At 49.6% G+C, this 16,580-nt stretch overlaps 1 protein-coding gene and 1 long non-coding RNA gene across 4 annotated transcripts; one reads left to right on the top strand and one right to left on the bottom strand.

The window, feature by feature from the left end:
* Positions 1–60: 60 nt before the first annotated feature.
* On the bottom strand, positions 61–13,117 carry TMEM183A (transmembrane protein 183A). 3 transcript variants are annotated; one of them, XM_053998456.1, is made up of 8 exons: positions 12,964–13,116; positions 12,186–12,275; positions 9,189–9,344; positions 6,871–7,030; positions 5,345–5,525; positions 2,067–2,147; positions 1,291–1,446; positions 61–373 (listed from the first exon to the last, which is right to left on the bottom strand). In XM_053998456.1, the coding sequence occupies exons 1-8, from the start codon at positions 13,058–13,060 to the stop codon at positions 188–190; spliced, it is 1,107 nt and encodes a 368-aa protein (XP_053854431.1). In that variant the 5' UTR covers positions 13,061–13,116; the 3' UTR covers positions 61–187. The 3 variants fall into 3 exon arrangements, with proteins under 3 accessions (XP_053854431.1, XP_053854432.1, XP_053854433.1); XM_053998457.1 differs by having other exon boundaries at positions 6,871–7,027; XM_053998458.1 differs by lacking the exon at positions 9,189–9,344 and having other exon boundaries at positions 12,964–13,117.
* A 566-nt stretch (positions 13,118–13,683) lies between these two features.
* LOC128818817 (uncharacterized) lies at positions 13,684–14,481 on the top strand. The gene is made up of 2 exons (XR_008440559.1): positions 13,684–13,751; positions 14,127–14,481. It is a non-coding gene; the product is annotated as an uncharacterized LOC128818817 (long non-coding RNA).
* The last annotated feature ends 2,099 nt before the right edge of the window (positions 14,482–16,580 follow it).

Genomic DNA, 16,580 nt, shown 5'->3' with positions numbered 1-16,580 from the left:
TACACTCAGCTCTGCTCATTACTGACCAGAAGTTATATACATACAAACTAGCTCAGCAGCTTCAACCACTTGCAAGGAGACTGCAGAATTTATTTCAGAAATAAAAATAGGATTTCCTGGTTCCTAGAAATTCTCTTCAGCCTGCCAGATTCAGTCCCCTGTGGGCTCCTGCAGCCTCAGGAGAGCACTAAGCCTTTGGGGAGAAGGGGTACTGTGGGTGCCACCAATCCAGGAGTCTGACACTGTGCACAGGGTCCAGCACCACCTGCACCCCCTGCTCCACGCGCGGCTTCTTCCCGTTGCGCACGGGCGTGTCCTGGAACACCAGGCGCACGCGGTGGTGCCGCATGTCCGTGCTCACCGAGATGGAGAACTGCAAGAGAGGAGACCAGAGCTGCTTCAGAAAGTCACTGTGACCAAGAGAACTCTCAACACGACACTTCTAAACTTTATCAATTCCTCTGAATTGTACAAGGTGTTTCACAGTCACATTCTCAAGGCTACAGCACTGGATCCAAACCACCTGTCTGGCTGGCAGCCCCAAATCATCCTGCTGGAAGGGTTGTAAAAGAGCACTGGAACTGCCTGGGCAGTGGTGGCAGTGTTCAAAAGGCCTGTAGATGTGGCACTTGGGACATGGGTTAGGGGTGAACACAGCAGTGCTGGGACTTGATCTTAAAGGTCTTTTCCAACCTATGACTCTGATTCTAAGTGAACCTAGAAGCAAGTGGCTGTCAGGAGAAGTCTGGAACTCACTGTCCAACTCATAAGTCAGGCCAGACCAAACCTCTCCTGAGTACTGGCCACTTCTGAAACCCTGACTCCCAGTCAGGGACCAAACACACAATCAATGAGTTTGCTCATGTGGGATTTTCCTCTCAGGATTTACTGCCATAAAGAGATATTCCTCCACTTGTACTGCTCCTTGTCTCCTGTACCTGCTGCAGTTCTGGTAACTGATCTGTGGCCAGACACTGCACAACCACAGCTCCTGGCAGATTCTCTACATCCTCTCTATTCACTGCACCCAACAGGGAAGAGCCAACAGAAATGGAGAAGTTAAACTGAGATTCTGAACACTTCCTCTCTTTATTAACCATATGATTCCCAGAACTGGTTTGCTGATAGAGCAGTAGGATTTATACAGCCCAAAATAGGCACTGGGTGGGATTCTTGGGGTTGTTCTGTGCAGGGCCAGGAGTAGGGGACCCTGTGGGTCCCTTCCAGGTGCCCTCTTCATGTCCTTACAGGAACCTCATCTGCAAAGCCTGGCAGCTTTCTCCCACTCACCAAGGTGAAGGTCATGCCCATGACGATTGGCACGAAGATGAAGTTGAAGGTGGTGATCTGCAGCAGGCAGCAATCCTGATCTGGGTTTGTGTGCACTTCCTCATACTGGATTGGGGGCTGGAGACCTTTGAAACACTTGCTCTTAAATCTGGGAGACTTGAAAGAAAAGAGAGGCTGATTTAGCAAAGCAGGAACCTCTGCTGGGTTTGACTGCTCCTCCCCAGTGTGGCCTGGCAGGATCTCTCCTCCTCCCCAGGTATTTGGGCAAAGTGTCACAATAACAACAAAATGCCATCACTCAGGATGGGCAATTTTCAGGACCATTTCTTTAGAGGGGAAAGCTGCACAATTCCCAAGGCTGCCTGAAATTACTGGCTTCTCCCAACACCCACTACTGGAGGCTTTCCCTGGCAGTGCTGGCTGTCTTCAGTTCTCTGAGAAATCTTGGCAATGGCATAACAAGAAGTTTCACATTTTGGTCAACATTTTGACCACTGCAGTCAGACAGTCTGGTTTTTGGTAACAATCAGTAGTGATGATCCACATCTTATAGCAGGGAAAGGATACCAAAGGAGGAAATAAAAATGTTGGATTCTAAATGTCTTGGGAACACAGACTGAAAACTGAGTGTAGTTCCACAACGTGCTTTAGTTTACCATGGGAATGCGTTTGCATTTATTCTCTGAATGGACAAAAAGTTCCCACTTCCCTTCTACCCCCCAGAAAAATAATTTCTGCTTCAAACAAAAGTCACAGCTGATCTGGTTCTTTCATACCTGCTTTTTGAACTTGAAGTTGAATTCCCACATTGCTTCTTGTCTGTTCCCTACAATCTTTTTGCACCAGAAAAGGAGACACTGAAGTGGAAAAAAGAAACACAAAATTATGAAACCCTTAGAAGCACCACTTTAAATAAGTTTATAAGTTTTAACAGATCATAAAGACTTCCAATTGAAAACACAATTACATGGGAGCAATTAGGAGCCACGTATTCCAATTAATTATGTCCAAAGAACAATCTCAGCAGTGTAGATCTCCCAGTTTCAAGTTGGCCAACTCCTCATGCAACACGTAGTCACTGATGTGCCAAACAGCAAAATCCTGATGTGCCATTTGTCCCTTTCCTAGGGCAGGTATGAGTGGTGCAGATTCACCCATTCCCTCCACCCAACAGCAACTCCCATTAAACTGGGTTCCAAACAAGGTTAAAGCAAGGAACAACAGAGAACAGAAGAAGGATTGAGAGGAAAGCATCCTGAGGGAAATACAAAGACAACTACATGAGCTATGAGGTGATGGATGAAGAAGTTCCTAAGCCATTGTAGTGTCAAATGGAGACCGTGACCTTACCATTACCAGCACTGTCATCATTTTGAGTCCAAAACCACTGCCAGGACAGCACAGTCTGACCAACCTTCTGTCTCTTTTCAAAAGAAAATGAGAAACCAGCCTCAAATAGCCTCTGAAGTCACCAGCACTGCCCTCTCATGCAGACATACACCAGGACTGCTCCAATTTCAATTGGTTATCACTGTGTGGGCCACAGGCTCTACCCCAGGAGCTCGTTCTGGAGCAGGAGGCTCAGAAAAACTCCTGTAGGAGGGAAATTCCTGCCTACCAGTCACAGTACAAGCAACCAGCCTTCAACAGCAAGGAAAGAACCTGGCAAATCAGTCCAGCCATCCCACAAAGCTTTTCCACACCACAGATGCCAGCCCACCACAGCTGGTCTTATCTTTCATCAGTATCAGAGGAAAAGGAGGAATAACATGGGTAAAGAGAACTCCCTGTGATCCATACACAGTCTCTCCTGAAGAGAGAAGGCCTGACTGGGTTGCAGGGCAAAGCACACATTTAATTTCATTCCAGGATGGAGTGATCCTAATAAAATGAAGCCAGAGCCAGCCTCCACCACAGGGGCTCTGAAGAGACCAAAGGGGATACAAGACCCTCTACTTCAACTCTGAGTCACATCCATAAACAAGTCCTTAAAAGACCTCTTTTCTCCACAATCTTCGTGAGGTGAACAACAAAGCTCTGTGGAGTAAAGCTCAGAAACATGCATGGAATAACCTCCACCTGGGAGGAAGCAGCCCTCAGGTTTTTTCCAATAAAAACATTTTCCAGATCTTTTAACTCAGATGAGCAGCAGATGCTGCTGAGTTCAACTCCACCATCATTGGCATTCGTAGTTCACCTGCAGAGGCAGCCTGGTCTAGCAACCTGTTTGGTCATGGCAAGTAGTGAAGCACAAAAGGTCAGTACCTCCTAAGGGGCAGAGGATGTCGTCCTCGGGTCAGCCGTCCTGCCCTTCAGACGCGCCGTGCGGCTGCCGCTCCGCCCAAAATAATGGGGTGTCTTTAAAGGGCAAACACCTCTGCTGACACCATAACGGCTCCAGTGTCCCACACAAGCTAGGCTAGGGAAAGAAAAAAGGAAATTAAAGAGGAAAAGCTAGGTTGGATCACACCCGGGGCTGGGCTCTCCTCTAGCCACATGCAGTTTAGGTAGGCATTGCCGTTAGTGTCAGCAACCCACAAAGGTACAACCAAAGCCCAGGAAAGCCAGAACGTGGGGAGGCAGTGCCAGGTCCTCCTCCAAACCCTCTGTGCTGAGGGATTTGTGTGCACAGTCACACAAGTGGAGCTCAGAGTCCTGCAGTGCAGTAGTACAGCAAGACCAGAGTCAGGGTGGCTTGTTCATGCTGCAAGGGGTTAGGTCAAACCTCTACTGCTCTGACAAAGTCTCGTCCCCATTTAATTTCCTTTTTTTAAAAGCTGAACAATGAAAGACTGCACTTAAAGGATTCTCCTCCAACTGTTAGTACAGGAGAAACACTAGCAGTGGGCACCAAAGCCGTTATGATGTCACCAGAAAACCTTCCAAAATGTCAACCCTGCCAGCACCGCCTTGGGATTCCAGCTCCTACAGCCATGAGCAGTGGGAGCTTGGGCTCAGGACTACTGGAATTTCCTGAAAGTGTCTTGCTTTTTCAGTTGGTAAGAATGAAGATCCCCAGCCTGGGGACTCAGGAAGAAAACGAGGAGCTCTGGATGCAGAGATAAGACCGCACACAGAGCCATGTGCTTTTCCCTGTGCTGCAGCACCACCTCCTGTGTGCTGCTGGATGCTCCCTGAGCCTATGACAGCCTGTGACAGGGAGAGGAAGGAAGAAAGGTGGGATGTCGTGTACAGATAGATGAGGCTCCTCTATTTTGCATAGAAAAGAAAGAACAACTCCTCAATGAAACCCACTTCAGTTTGGCTCCAAAAACCTCATTCAACAAGTTTTTGACCTAGGATTTGCAGGGTGGAGAATTCACATCGTTGCTTAAGCTGCTCACAGAGTATCAGCCAGTTGCAAGTTAAAACCAAACAAGAGACACAAAGGCATTTCAGAGTTAATGGTCAACAGCAATAATGATATGCAAGTGCTCCAAGCTGGGATAGCACAGGGAATTACCTGCCCACACCACAGACAAACTCTTCACAGCCCAACACAAGTGCAGCCCAGTCCCAAAGCAGACACTGGCTCTGCACATTTGCCATGCTCACCCCAGCATCACTACCTTGCCTCATCCACACACCAAACCATGGATGACCTGCAGGAAAGCAGGGTGACACAACTCCTGGCATCAGTGTCACTCCTGAGCTCTCCAGAGGCCTGTTACAGAGAGATGTACTCTGACAGACAATGTCAGAATAAAGCAAAACATATAAAAGCTGATCCTATGGAGCCTTGATCAGAGGAAGGGAAGCTGTAAACATCCCTGGCAGTTCTGATATCCAGTGATACCAGAGCCCTTTTGCTGGTTAAGATGGTGTAGTGTAGGACTTAGGCAGAAGTTACTCCAAAGAGTAACTCTACAGGTACAAGTAACCAGCCCACTTTTACAAATCCCACTGAGGATACCCAGTTAGTGACCATCCTCCACCCCAGCTTCACTGGTGACCATCTCCACATGATCTGTTTTTCTTCTAGAAAGAAAAAACCAAACCAAACAGAAACAGCAACACCTCAGACAAATCCCAGTTCCTGAGTGATGCCACTTACTCTGGAATTCTTTAAAGTGCTGGGAGTACTGTCTGGGATGGCGGGGTTCCTGGAGAGGCGGGCGGCGAAGGGCTCGTACATGTGGAACAGGGAGCGGATGACGCAGGCGCGCAGGCAGTGCAGCTTCTCCATGGACTCGGGGCGCAGGCGCAGGGGCAGGTACGCGTCCAGGCTGTAGTGCCTGCAGAACCCACAGGAACGGTGTCAGCTCCAGGGCACACATGGCAGGGACAGAGCCGTGTCAGGGGAAAACTCCACATCTGACTGACCACAGGACTGAGGGCTGTGAGGGGGTTGTGCTGCTGACAGGACACCACATAGCAGCCTCAAAGCCCTGACCTGCATCAGGCAGGCTTCCAGCCCATACATCCTACTTCAATTCCCAATAATTTCTAGTTTGCCCAGAGACCAGCCAGGGATGTAGCTGCAGGCTGCACAAAGGGCTGCAGGTTGCTGCAGGTTCCAAGGGACTCCCAGCTGAGCTGACTGCAGCTCTCAGTACTGCCTGAGCAGCCTGCACACCTGCACTCAAGGGCTCCTAGGGAATGTCACACTAAAAAACAGGGGTGAGGATGACTACAGCTGCTCTCTACTCTGTGCCCCTGCTGCTTGTGCCTCCTGGGCAACAGGTAGAGCCGTGTAAAGAAAATGTTCTCTCCTGAAGGAATATCCCAGTGGCATGTACTGGGACAGAAGGATTTGTATCAAGTGTTGACCACCCCTTTGCCCTCTTTGCTTTCACTTACTCCTGTCACTGTACAGCTCCAAAATTTCCCAAATTACAGGGAGATGGCTGTGATTAGAGCAGGGCAAGTTGTCCATCAATGATGTTTGCCTTTCAGCACCGACCATGCCATGGAGAGGTTGATATATACAAGTGTTGGGCCATGGCAAGCAGAAAAGGACACAAAGCTCTGAGATTTTACAGGGAACATACAGGAATACACAGGTCCATTTCCAGACCCAAAGCAAATATGATATTAGAATCTTATAATGATTTGGTTTGGAAGGGACCTTAAAGCTCAGCTCATTCCACTCCCTGCCACGGGCAGGCACAACTTTCACTATCTCAGGGTGCTCCAACCTGGCTTTGGACACTACTGGGGTTGGGACAGACACATTTTCTCTGGGCAGTCTGTGCCAGGACCTCACCGCCTTCACAATAAGATTTTTTTCCTAACATCCCTGCCATCTGCCCTCAGTTTAAAACCATTACTCCTTGTCCTGTCACCACCCAACCATATAAAAAGTCCCTCTGCCTCCCTTTTATAAGCCCCCTTAAGGTACTGGAAGGCCATAGGGATGTTTTCCCCAAGCCTTCTCTTCTCTAGGCTGAACAATCCCAGCTCTCCTAGCTTGTCTTTGAGGGATAAGAATATTCCACAAGAGAGGCCCACATCACCATGTCAATGTGCAAACACAGGACCCAGGCCTACAGTGAATTATTCCCTTACTTCCAGCTCTGCAGAGAACTGCTCTCTACTGAAATATCCCACAACCAGTTTTAAAACCCTCTAGAGTCTCACCTTCTGTAGAGCCTGGTCCAAAAGGCAGCAGTGCAAGTGACAGTCCAGGCTTTCTTGCAGATCAGAGAGAACCGGACGATGTCCTCGGGGCGGATGTAGGAAGCCAGGAGCAGCCAGATGTCGATGGGATATTCCTCTCCTCCTCCCCCTTCAGCATCTTCTAAAGGCAACGAGGCTGTATTAGTGCAGCAATCTGCACCAACTCCCACCGAGAGACACGTGCTGCACACCTGGCAGCACAGCTGGGCTGCTGACTTACACACACAGGGAAAGCCCCAGACTGCACAGCCTCAGTGGCCCTGCTCCCTGTTCCCATCAGCCACGACACCTCCCCTGTGCCGGACACTGCCGCTGTTATCCCTGCTGCACAAGTGGGCAAAGTGGCAGATTCATAACAGAATTCAGGCTGAAAGGGTTCTCTGGAGGTTTCTAATCCAGCAGCTCAGCTCAAAGCATACAGAATTAGGTCATTTTGTTCAGCATCTTGTCCAAGTGAGTGCTGTGTGCAAGGATGGAAACCACAAAGCCTTTCTGGAGCCTGTTTTGATGCCTGACCCTGGCACAGCTGAAATACCACACTGAAGTTGAGAAATAAAAATTGGATGTCAAATAAAGAGGCAACTTTATGTAAAGGAGGGCCAAGTTCCTGCATTTTTAATGAAAAGGGCACATTCAACAGGTCACTAAAATAGCTTCACACATGAAGACCCCTATCATTGGTACTGCCAGGCTTGTCAGGTCCTTGTTCCAGTGGTCACAATATTTTGGTAGGAGCTCTGTCAGGGAGGGAAATTCTGTTCTGCATCTGGCAATCAGCTTCTTTTCTTAAATCTCTTAATTTCATTGAAACTTCTTGGATGGGAACTTTTAATGCAATTCAGATGGAGAGAATGGCCTGTTCTTCCTCTCAGAGGTGTCAGAACTGCTCAGCCAGAACTGAGGGCTCACACTCCTTTCATTCCTGGAGTGTTTTGTAGTTTACACCACACTTTTTTTTCCACAGACATTGCTCCAACTTTAGGAGTAAAAAGTACTTTTAAAGAATATAAGTAGGTGAACAACACTGAGCATTAGGAAGTTTAGAACAGAGAAGGAAAACACAACTTGTGCACAGTGCTAATAGGAAAAGCTGCTGTGAGGTCTCTGGCATAGAAGAGGTGTCTGGGAACTTGAGGGTGCCAGATCTAACCCCGAGTCAGCAGGTTAATACAAAGGGCAGTTCTTTATCCTCATGTGATACTTGCTAAAGAAAGCTCTGGATGGGATCACTTCCCCACAGCACTTCAGATTTATGGCAGGCACACCCACAATGGGCTGCTACACCCATTTTGCTGGGTCAGCTCTGGCTCAAGAAGCCATCAAACTCCTGCTGAACCCAGAGGGCAGACAGAAGCATCACTGTTCTATCACCATTTTTTCCTCCCTAAACGTGTAGCAGAAACAAGACAAGGCTGTGGTAGAACAGAATATTGTATCCCCAGACTCGTATCTCCAGCCACTCAGATATTATTTTGCCAGGATTCTGAAGAATGCTTTAATAAAAGAGGTTAATCTCTTTTAACTCTCTTCCCAGAGAAAGTGCTGTCCACCCTCAGTCTGTGGTGGATGATCACGTGCTATATAAATTGCTATTAAGCTCAAGAAAGCTGGTTAAAATTTGCTTCTCAACCTGAAAAAGCAACCTGTTACTAGAAACTTCTGCAGGGTTCCCAGTCCAGCAGAGCTGTTTGATGCTTACACTGCATTGTCAATGGATTTCTATGGAGTTGCACATAGCGCAAATGCTGAAGGATACATCTCCCTTGAATTAATGTATTAAGGTGCCACTAGGATCAAATGCACCTCCTTGCTGAAAAAAGAGCCCTTTAAACCCATTTGTAACAAACCACAGTCTTGGAAACACACTGAAAACAGAGCTTGTGTTTTGCCAACAACTGCATCATGGACAGCAGCACTTCAACCCCAAAGCAAACCTGCTGCCACCACCCCATGTTCAGTGAAGCAACACAGCCAGTGGCAAAGTTGCACAACTTTGGAATAGAAGTATTTGTTTTCCAAGGCTGAGGGATATTTGTTAAAAGCAAGGAGCTCTCAGGCTCTGATTTCATGCCCAGGCTCTGCCTCTGTGCAAATACACTCCTGTGACCAGTGCCAGCAGATTTACAAGTGACTGAGCCCTTGGCATTTCTTTGTGCACACATAAATTCCAGAATGCTCCAAGAGCCCCATGACCATCCTGTAAATCCCCAGCATGAGCATCCCCCACTCTGGACATGCAGCAGGAGCCCACAGAGCCCCAGGACAGCAGGTGACCACACCTTTGTGCCTTTTGCTCTTCTTTTTCCTCGAGGCAGCCCTCCCGTTGATGCTCTCCTTGGTATCCATCTCATCACTGCTGTCACAGGACTCTCCTGACACGGAGAGAACTTCCTCAGTAGGGACACAGGAAGCTTCCAAACCACACAGGGATTTTACTGGAGTGAAAAACGACAGTAAGTACAACAGCAGAGAGGAAAAGGTGATCCAAGTTCAGGAGATGCTTCAGTGGAACCACTGCCTTAAAGCTTTCTGGTGAGTGACACCAGCAAGTAAATCCTGAGCTCGAGGATTACGTTGTCAGAGAAAGATTAGCAGGGGTGAGTGAATGGGAAACATAATTATTCAGCTGCTTGTTTTAAATAATGAACAAAGAGGATGATTACCAGCACATTATGCAGATCCCACTGGTTTAGCTGAAGCTATTTACAACTCCAAATAAAACAACGGGCTCTTTCTAAGGGGTAATTGGTTTCCCTAAACAGCAGAGTTGCCTTGCATGGCCATGTTCAGCCTGAAGCCAGCACCTGTTCTGGAACTGTTTTATGAGCATGGAGAAGACTAACTCCCTTTGCAGCAGGACAACTGTCCTGTGGCCGATGACACAATCTACTGGGCCTGGAACTCAGTGTCAAGTGCACAGGAGTTCCACTTACCCTGGAATTTAGTGAAGGAGAAGGCTCTGGCCTAGTGAGGAAAACAGCCAGATGAGTCAGCTGGAGCTTGGGGCTGGTTTTTTCTTGTATCTGGGGACATGTTTAGACATATCCTTGTTCAGAAATATTATTTTTAAAATTCGATCTGTAAACTGAGGGCTCATTATGGCAGAAAAATCCACATGAGAGTCAGTAATGACAGTCTTGGAAAAAGAAAGGTGTGGTCCCACATTGCAGCTGTATGAGGCACTGCCACAGCAGCACAAAGGCTTTGCAAACAGGCTGTGAAATTCATTCAAGAGCTGAATTTCAACCCAGCAAACTGGGTGAAGAATAGAACATTTTCTACTCAGTACAAACTGAAGCCCAGGAAGGTTTTATACATCCCAGTTCCAGTCACTGCAGTCACCAGAGCCACCAAAGAGCGACATGTGCTGTTTGAATCACAGAGTAGCAGAAAGACAAACAACAGTAACAAGAACAAGAAACTGAATATAAACTCGGGTGAAAAATATTCTAATTTCTAACCATCAAAGTTTCATAATGAAAAGAGAGCAGATGGAAAGATAGTCTTCAGACAGGGCTTGATGTTACCCACTGACTAGACACACCTCATTGCTTTGCTAAACCAGTTCTACCTCACTTTGCACAGTTTGTTCTGTAAACTGGATGTTTTCCTGGCACCTGGATGTATTCATGGCAGTTGTTTCCCCCACTGCCCTCTCCACATGACCTTTTATAGGTAAAAAGAGAGTGAAATAGGTGGCAACACAAATGACAGTGAGTTAGGACATCAAATACAGCCAAGCAAGAGAAGACAAAACTGACAGGGACCCTGAGTGGGGTTTAGAAGATACACCCCACTATCCTAAGGAAAAGTCAGCCTCTGAGTCAACAGCACAAGTCCACCGAGCAGTGAATGGCTGCACTGCAATCCTGCAGAGGCACCCTCTCTTCACCTCACTGTTGCAATCCTCCCATTCTGGGCATTAGAATGGGGAAGAAAGAAGCACAGAAAAATTCCTCTTGGGCATAGCTGCCCTGCCCGTGAAGGTGAAGCTCCCATCGGATGCTCACTGTGGGAAACGCCCAGCACGGCTCTGAGCCAGGTTCCTGGAGGGCAGCAAGGCCAAAGGTTGGGGCTCCTGTCCCCGCACGTGGCACCCCGAGACGCACAGATAAGGCTGGTCCCGATAAGGCTGGAGCACAGTCGTGGCTGCACCAGATAAGGCTGGAGCACAGCCCTGGGGCTGGGAAAGGAGAGATCCCGAAAATCCCTGAATCCGGAGGGGAAACCCCTGAGACTGCACTGCAAAGACCTGGGAAAGGGCTGGGCACGGAACTGCCATGCGCTGGAGGCACCAGGATGAGGTGGAGGTGAGCCAGAAACAGCAGGGAAGGGGATAAACTGAATGAAGCAGATGATGCTGGGGGCAAGGAGAACAGAACACCAGCAGTTTGCCAGCGTGATGCTGAAGTGCTGGACTTCGCCTCAAGGAGACAGAACACAGATGGGAGAACAGGAGCGGGACTGGAAGGGCCCCAAACAAATGAGGCCACAAAAGAGGGAGGTGCCCTGATCTTAAAGCTTGAGAAGCAGCAGCTGAAGAGGATGTTCAGGAGCACCACTGCCCCTGACAGGCACTCATGCCAAGTGCATACTGCCTCCAACAATGCAAGATTTCAGCAGCAAACCAAGAGTTTCCCTTTATGAAAAGTTCAGTCATCACTGTCAACACAACATCCACCTCCAAGATGTGTCACCAGCTACATTTAAAAGGCCTAAACATCGCCATTTCTCAAGCAAGTGGAGTGTATTAGCTACGAAAGCTCCCAGACAAGGAGGAAGTAGATAACAAAAATATTGCACTACCTTTCCAGGAAAACTCCTTCTTTACAAAGTTCACCAAAAAACCAGCAACACCCTCCCAAGACCTCCTCGCACCACATGCTTGACAAACCTATCACAACCTTACTCTCCCGGCAAAGAACTTTACCTGCTAATAAAGTTATCTAACTCTAATAAAGTTATCACTACAATTTTATATGTGGTAATAAAGTAATAAAGACTTTTCTAATGTTATTTTCTACCTCAAGCAGGAGATAACACCAAAGCCTTTCCATTTCAGGCACTAACAAAGACTCAGCAGTTCTTGCAGCAGGCTTTCTGCAAAAGCTGCTGTCTAAGTCCTTAACACCTGATTGTCTACAGAGTATCACGGGCTCATTTCCAGCGCTAAAGGACACACGTTTTCTCAGTTTAAGGAAGAAGAGTTTCCCATGTCATGCAAAGCAAAACCTGAAGGCAGCATGGGGAAGGCTGGGGCCCCAGGGCAGACTCACCTTCCTGCTGCACTGCGTTGGCCACAGCTTTCTTCACCCGCCCAGACTTCACGACAGCTGGGTCTGAGTTGGCATAATCTGCCACCGTCACTGCAGAGAGGGGGAAACAGGGGTCAGAAGGATTAGGGATTATGGGGAAGGGACAAAAGGGCTAATAGTCACGATGACTAAAGTGAACAGTTCCCAGAGGAGCAGAGGCTCAAAGAGGAGATGCACAAGCAGGAAAATGAGCCTCAGCAGAGATATGCAAGCCAGAAGTCCCCAGCAAGTCCACTCCAGACCAGCTCAGAGGCCCACGCCCCCGCCCAGCACAGCGCAATTCTCCTTTCTCCCACCACCTCAGCCAGTGATAATCCCATTCTCCCTCACACAGCCCAACTCGAGCCTGGCTGATCCTCTGGTCTCAGGCTCCTCCTCCACAGGCAAAGAGGTCTCATTTCCACACATCCGTCCAGAGCCCCGCTGGGGGATCCCTCCTGGACGCAGCTCTCTGCCTGCACAAACCCGAGAGGGCCAGCTCGCTCCTAGGTGAGACTGGACTGTCCTCTTTCCCTCATCCCCCTCAGCCAGGCCAAATTCAGGCCCTTTAACTACCTCCTCCTCCAGGCCCTAATGCGGGCCCACGCCTCCTCTCCGGCGTGCACCAGCAGGGCCAAGCTCGGCCCGGCTCACCTCAGGCCCGCCTTCCCTCACAGCCCCCGCTCCCCTCATCAGCCGCGGCCTCCCTCAGCCGCGGCCCAGGCCCGGCCCCGCTGGCCCGGCTCGGCTCGGCTCTCACCCCGCTCGGAGCACACGTCGTCGGCGCGAAACTTGAGGCGTTTGCGGGCGCCCCTGCGGGGCATGGCGGCGGCGGCGGGGCGGCCGCGCGGGGCCATGTCCGGCCGGGCCCCGCGGGGACAGCGGGGACAGCGCCACAGCGCCCGCCCCGCGCCGCGTCACCCCCGCGACACCGCGCGCCACTCTGACGTCACCAGCGCGGTGACGTAACCCCCAGACCTCCCAGTGCTGAGGGAACCGCCCCGCAGTGCTCCCAGTAACGGCGAGCCCTGAGGTGATTCCCCCTCCCTCAGTGCTGAGCGTCCCTGAGGGTTTCTCCACCCCCACACAGTCTTATCAGTAACAAGGGGACTTCTGGAGATTCCCTCCCAGTAAAGGCGATCCCCCCTCGTAATGAAGATCTGTGAAGTAATTGCCCCTCCCATAATGGGGGTGTTTGAGGGATTGCCCCCTCCCAGTTCTCCATTAAGAGGGGCCCTGTGGGGCTTCCAGCCTGCGCCAGTCCTCCCACTAATGGGGGATCCTAAGGGAGTTCCGTCCAGTGCGGGGGGTCTGTGAGGTAACTGCCCCCTCCCAGTAACCAGGGCGCTTGAGGGGATCCCTCGCACGCACCAGTCCTCCCAGTACTGAGCGTCGCTGAGGTGGGCGGCACCCCCGTCCTCCCAGTCACAAAGGCCTTAAAGAATGCTGGCTCCCCAGCGCTCCCAGTAACGAGGGCCTCTGAGTAAGTGGGTCCCCAGTTCTCCCAGGAACATGGATCTCTGAGGGAATTGCCCCCACATCCTCCCTGTAAGGACAGCCCCTGAAGTAACTTCGCTCTCCAGTCCTGCCAGTAATGAGGGGCTCTGAGATAATTGCCCTTCCCAGTCATCCCAGTAATGAGGGGCTCTGAGGGGATTCCCCCCATCCTGCCAGTAGGGAGGGTCTCTGAGGCAATTGCCCCCCCAGTAAAAAGGGGTCTGCAGAGATTGCAGTCCCCCCAGTGCTCCCAGTAAGGAGGAACTCTGAGATGATTGCCCTGACGCATGCCCCTGTTGGAAACAATGGAAGATTTAAATAATAATTTTAGTTAATTGTTTTAATTAACTTTTAAATTAATTGCTTTAATCATAACCTATATATAAATTATAAATAGTGCGTGATTTTTAAATTACTCTTTTCCAGCATTTAGCAAAGTTGCCATGAGCCACTTCCATAGGAACACAGATTGGGAAAAGTACTGAAATTGAAGTTTTGATAAACTATGTCTGATATGCTTCAGTGAACAAAGTCTGGGAGAGAAGAACATTTTGGTGAGGTTGGACATCTGGAATGTTGAATTTATGAACCACAAGGACATTTTGCAAAAACCTGAAGATAAAGAAGAGGCGAACAAAGACTCCATCTATGTGTTAAAAGTTCCTACTTTTAGCTAAAGACTAAAAAGATGGGCTAATTAACATAAGAAATGAGAAATCAGTAACTGGTAGAGGATAGAATAATATTAAATGAAAGAAAATTATAAGAGAATTTTGGAATTTAGACCAAACGAAGTTTTGTTTTATTTGTTTGGGGTTTTCTTTCTTTGTTTTTTTTTTTTTTTTTTTTTTTTTTTTTTTTCTTCTAAAAATGTATAAACATGTGAAAAGGTTTTGTATTTCTGTCTGTGTGGAGGCTGGAACTCTGTTGGCCACACACACCCTGGCCAAGGATAAAGTAATGCCACTGACACTAAACAGGCAGCGTTGGCGGGGTTTATGCAGATGATTTCAGAGGATTTGAAGCACTCCCAGGAGACTCCCACTGAGCGGTGCCCAAGCACAGCCCACACCACGGCCTCCCAGTGCCACGCACACCTCTGTGGTGGGAGCGCTGATGGGTGGCCTCCAGCTGCACACTGCATTTGCTAATGTTTAGGGCTGAAATGAGTTCTCGGAGCTTGCTGAAGGAGTGGTGCCACCCCATGGCGGAGGAATTGCTTCCAGGGGATCTGCAAAGGGAAATCGTGATTGGCAGCCCAGGGTCTGATGGAGATTTTGGGGCCTGTGTCCCCTTGAGGGCTTGTGCCCTGATCACAAGGGGATTTGGGCAGTGCCAGGAGCTGGCTGAGAGTCCTGCCCATTCCTGGGATAAGCTGGGCAGGCTGGTGGGATCCTGCTCCCTTCCTTTGGGGTTTACACAGCGACCGAAGAGCCCAGCCCTGCCCCCTTCTCCCTGAATGGCTCTGAACACTCCAGAGGGCTGCATTCCCACTTGTGCCCCTTTCCGACAAAACTTCAGCAGAGGATCAGAACGATAGTGAGATGTTTTCACAGCTGTGGTGTCAGCTCTTGGGCCTCTCCAGAGCAGGATAAAGCATGGGATATGGACAAATCCAAGAAATCCACATTCCTTCTGCTTCCCAGGCATGGCCAGGAGCTGGTATGTCCATAACCTCCCTGCCTGACCCTATTTCTCTCAGCGTTTCTTAAATACACAAAGAGTATTTTATCAGCAAGGAACACATTTGATTGAGAAAACTTCTGATTATCCCAGGCAGGAAAGACCATTCCTTGACAGAAAGGCTACTCCTAATCCTCTGTTCTTAAGGCCATGGATACAGATTAATGTGGATGGCAGTCAATAAACCAGATCCTGGTGCTTCTGTCTGCACCCACCTCTTTACTTGAAAAACGTTTTCCTTGGATTATCCTAGTCATTATTGTTGTTTGAGAACTGTATCACAGTATTATTTTTAAAAAGTGAAGTTTGTCTTGGCTTAGAAAACTCTGGCATGTGGAAAAGAGAAATGTTCTTGGGATTGAAGGCAGTTGTTCCCGAATCTGGCCGGCGGGCGGGCGGATCCAGCACATTCCCTCCTCTGGTGGGTTGGAGACATTTGTGTGAGACCGCCCCAGGGTGCTCCAGCAAAAATCCTGAGGATGAGCTTGATGTCCTTCCTGGAGAGAGGAAGGTACTGCGCTGTGATGATGCTACTGATCCCAGTTGTTCTCAGTGGGGTCGCAGAAAGGAGCTCCTCGTTGGTAGGCTGGGTGAGGACTGCTGAGGGATCCCAAAGGCTGTGCCAGGGGCTGTGCTTCCAAGTTGTGCTTCCCTAAATTAATTGTTTGTGAAGGGTGCCCCTGTTCAGGGTAGGATGATGGAGCAGGGTGGGCTTTTGACTGCTCCCGCTGAAGTTCATGGGTGCCCTCTGTCCCAAATCCCATTTATGATGCTGAAGACATCCTTGAGGGGAGCCCGGGGTGACACATCTCATCCCTCCAGGGCTCAGAACTGAGCCTTGCAGGGTGAGGAGGGGGCTGGGGCAGAGTCTGGGGGTCACTGCCTGGCCCCGTCGCTGCTCCCCAGATGGTGGGGGGGGGGGGACGGGACGGGGCACCCAGGGCTTGGGACACCTCACAGTCCAGGTCTGCTCCTGCCTCCCTCCCTCCGGGGTTGGACAAGACCCCTGGGGAGTCCTGCCCCTGTGGGAATTTATAAACCCCAGAGGTTCCTGCCCCCAGGAGAGTTCTATGCCCATTCCAGGGGGATTCCTGTACCTCCCCCAGGGAGGAACCTTCCCCACAAGAGAGCTTCCTACTCCCACAGGGGCATTTCTGCCCCACCTCAGAGTTTTCTGTCCTCGCGGGGGAATTCCTG

Source organism: Vidua macroura, chromosome 24, assembly GCF_024509145.1.
Source record: "Vidua macroura isolate BioBank_ID:100142 chromosome 24, ASM2450914v1, whole genome shotgun sequence".
Lineage (NCBI taxonomy): Eukaryota > Metazoa > Chordata > Aves > Passeriformes > Viduidae > Vidua > Vidua macroura.
Note: the sequence above shows the minus strand (reverse complement) of the source record. Positions and strands in the feature narration are given on the sequence as shown.

Bases quoted from the DNA above. Each gene is read 5' to 3' on its own strand.
- TMEM183A (XM_053998456.1), bottom strand. From the start codon at position 13,060: ATGGCCCCGCGCGGCCGCCCCGCCGCCGCCGCCATGCCCCGCAGGGGC. The intron at 2,148-5,344 runs GTAAGTGGCATC...TTTCCACTTCAG, and splicing joins GCACTTTAAAGAATTCCAGA to TGTCTCCTTTTCTGGTGCAA. The intron at 374-1,290 runs GTGAGTGGGAGA...CCTCTCTTGCAG, and splicing joins TGGGCATGACCTTCACCTTG to TTCTCCATCTCGGTGAGCAC.